Here is a 4,033-nt window from a genome sequence, read left to right on the forward strand (position 1 = left end):
CAGCATCACACCACTGTGTCACTTCCATTAGGCCAAATCAACTTCAGCAGCCACAGATTTTGTCGATTTATGGAGCACGGCATGCTGGGAAGGAAATGTAATCTGGGATCAGACCAGTGGCACAGAGGCAAAAGGAAAGGACAAGTTTCCTGAAGTGCTGATTTGGGTAATGTATACAGAACGGGCATTTCTTCTTGGATGGAATCAGCTACATGGGCTGGAACAAGTAATGTGTACAGAATGGGCATTTTATATTGGCTGAAATAGGTTAAATGGGCTGAAATAGGTAACGTATACAGAATGGGAAATGTATATTAGCTGAAATTGGTTATTTGGGCAGAAATAGGTAATGTATACATAGTGGGCATTTAGTATTGGCTAAAAAAAGTTATATGGGCTGAGATGGGTAATGTAAACAGATTGGGCTGAAACTTTTTAAATAGGCTGAAATAGGTTTATATATTAGCTGAAATGGTATATACAGTGGAGAGAACAATTATTTGATACACTGCCGATTTTGCCGGGTTTCCAACTTACAAAGCATGTAGAAGTCTGTAATACTGTAATTACTGAGGGAATGAGGTTGTTGGCCAAGATCTCGCGATACATGGCCCCATCCATCCTCCCCTCAACACGGTGCAGTCGTCCTGTCCCCTTTGCAGAAAAGCATCCCCAAAGAATGATGTTCCCACCTCCATGCTTCACGGTTGGGATGGTGTTCTTGGGGTTGTACTCATCCTTCTTCTTCCTCCAAACACGGCGAGTGGAGTTTAGACCAAAAAGCTCTATTTTTGTCTCTTCAGACCACATGATCTTCTCCCATTCCTCCTCTGGATCATCCAGGTGGTCATTGGCAAACTTCAGACAGGCCTGGACATGCGCTGGCTTGAGCAGGGGGACCTTGCGTGCGCTGCAGGATTTTAATCCATGACGGCATAGTGTGTTACTAATGGTTTTCTTTGAGACTGTGGTCCCAGCTCTCTTCAGGTCATTGACCAGGTCCTGCCATATAGTTCTGGGCTGATCCCTCATCTTCCTCATGATCATTGATGCCCCACAAGGTGAGATCTTGCTTGGAGCCCCAGACCGAGTGAGATTGACCGTCATCTAGAACTTCTTCCATTTTCTAATAATTGAGCCAACAGTTGTTGCCTTTTCACCAAGCTGCTCGCCTATTGTCCTGTAGCCCATCCCAGCCTTGTGCAGGTCTACAATTTTATCCCTGATGTCCTTACACAGCTCTCTGGTCTTGGGCATTATGGAGGGGTTGGAGTCTGTTTGATTGAGTGTGTAGACAGGTGTCTTTTATACAGGTAACGAGTTCAAACAGGTGCAGTTAATACAGGTAATGAGTGGAGAACAGGAGGGCTTCTTAAAGAAAAACTAACAGGTCTGTGAGAGCCAGAATTCTTACTGGTTGGTAGGTGATCAAATACTTATGTCATGCAATAAAATGCAAATTAATTATTTAAAAATCATACAATGTGATTTTCTGGATTTTTGTTTTAGATTCCGTCTCTCAGTGTCCCTATGACAGACCACTACATGCTTTGTAAGTAGGAAAATCTGCTAAATCGGCAGTGTATCAAATACTTGTTCTCCCCTCTGTACATACAGTATGTGATCTATCCATATCCTGTATGTATACCGTGTATATTGTTTTGATCACATTTGGATAGAAAATGTTTTTCCATAATAAGAAACCACCAGATTTGCTACTTTGAATTTTGTTTAGTAGCTGAAGTCGTTACATATCTTAATGTCATGGATCAAATGCTAATATGTGTATAGTATGGGCTAAACACATTCCAGTGTGATTGATTCTCAATCAGGCACCGATTCCAGACTGGGGTAAGGAATATAAATTAAAGTTTGTCCTCCGGTGAAATGTTGCTGCAAATCACCCAAAAGATTTCCTCTCAAACCCCCCCCCCCCCCGTAACCTCGGTCTGTAAGCATTCAGATAACAACCTCGCACGAAAGCTACAGCCTGCCCGACATCCGTCCATGTGGATCCTAGATGTTTGACAAGCACCAAGGAATATTTCTGTTTAACAGGAGATCTACAGGGAAAGGTGCCAGGAAGAGAATTAAAAAGAGAGAGAGATGAGGAGAGGGAATAAGAGGAAAAAAAGAGGAAGGGAGACAAATAAGGAACAAAAATGGAGAGAGGTCCCACAGTCATGGAAGGACGAATACGCTCCCATTTTGTATAGCAATGGAGCTTTGAATTCATTTTCACCAGAACTGGGTGTCATCTTTTGGGTGTGAAGCCATGAGAACAGTGATTCATGCAGCGCTTTAGCCTCACAAGCTGAGCCGACATTAAGCCACGTAACACGCAGATGCCTGCAGCAGTGACCTGATGAGAGTGATCGCAGCTCTCATAATTACCTCTGGCAGAGAGAGAGATCTGATGTTATCTGACCCCATGGAGATGCTATTCAGTTACTGAACGGGGTGTGTCATAATCCCTCGACATTCTAGAACGTCTATCTTAGTGTTCTCGCCCCTGACAGGAAGGAGGTGATCAGCTGAGGGGATCTGTACGGTAAGTATCACTAATGAGTTTCCGGATCTGAGCAATTGCAATTTGAAGGCGATATTCAATTGAGCTGACATATTTGGCGCTCACCGTGAATGCAGTTTTTCGACCAACGCTGATGTTCCGTGATGGAAATTTAATGAAGCTCAAGGTTTTACTTTAATTCATTTTACACTCTGACCTGCCATAAGAACCAGTCCTACACTGATCGCTACAGACAGACTGATCCCTCCTTTATTAGGGTAACTGGACACCAGCAGAAATTGCTTGCAGGACATTATCATATCCTACTGGAATAGAATCACCTTCTGAAGTTCATCGAATTGGCATGAATCAACTGAAATGAGAGGGGGAGCATGAGAGAATGGCTTGTCATCCCCCAAGCCGGAGTCTACTACCATGAGTACTACCATGAGTACTACCATGTGTACTACCATGTGTACTACCATGTCTACTACTACCATGTCTATTACCATGAGTACTATCATGAGTACTACCATGAGTACTACCATGAGTACTACCATGAGTACTACCATGTGTACTACCATGTCTACTACCATGTCTACTACTACCATGTCTATTACCATGAGTACTATCATGAGTACTACCATGAGTACTACCATGAGTACTACCATGAGTACTACCATGTGTACTACCATGTCTACTACCATGTGTACTACCATGTGTACTACCATGTCTACTACTACCATGTCTATTACCATGAGTACTATCATGAGTACTACCATGAGTACTACCATGAGTACTACCATGAGTACTACCATGTGTACTACCATGTCTACTACCATGTCTACTACCATGTGTACTACCATGTTGTACTACCATGTCTACTACTACCATGTCTATTACCATGAGTACTATCATGTGTACTATCATGTGTACTACCATGTCTACTACCATGAGTACTACCATCAGTACTACCATGTCTACCACCATGTGTTCTACCATGTGTTCTACCATGAGTACTACCATGTCTACTACCATGAGTACTACCATGTCTATTACCATGTCTACTACCATGTCTACTACCATGTCTACTACCATGTCACCTACCATGTCTACTACCATGAGTACTACCATGTCACCTACCATGTCTACTACCATGTCACCTACCATGTCTACTACCATGTCTACTACCATGTGTACTACCATGAGTACTACCATGTCACCTACCATGTCTAGTACCATGTCACCTACCATGTCTACTACCATGTCTACTACCATGTGTACTACCATGAGTACTACCATGTCACCTACCATGTCTACTACCATGTCTACTACCTCATGTAGTTCCCTCACAGGTAGACTTAGTCATTGTGTCAAAACGTCCCTGAACTTTTCATTTCTGAATTTATAGCCCTTAGTGTTGAGCAAACGTGAGAAATCATATGAAATATGAAATGTATTCAGTATATGGTTGTATTGATCTAGGCCTGGCGCTGGGTGGTACATTTAATTTGTCCTTCTATT

General features: G+C 42.6%; 1 protein-coding gene across 1 annotated transcript; it reads left to right on the forward strand.

Moving 5' to 3' along the window:
* Positions 1 to 2,901: 2,901 nt before the first annotated feature.
* On the forward strand, positions 2,902 to 3,745 carry LOC117592820 (histidine-rich glycoprotein-like). Its single transcript, XM_034286783.1, has 2 exons — positions 2,902 to 3,378; positions 3,467 to 3,745. Exons 1-2 carry the CDS (start codon positions 2,902 to 2,904, stop codon positions 3,743 to 3,745), a joined length of 756 nt encoding a protein of 251 aa, XP_034142674.1.
* Positions 3,746 to 4,033: the final 288 nt, after the last annotated feature.

This window comes from Esox lucius, chromosome 16 (genome assembly GCF_011004845.1).
Source record: "Esox lucius isolate fEsoLuc1 chromosome 16, fEsoLuc1.pri, whole genome shotgun sequence".
Lineage (NCBI taxonomy): Eukaryota > Metazoa > Chordata > Actinopteri > Esociformes > Esocidae > Esox > Esox lucius.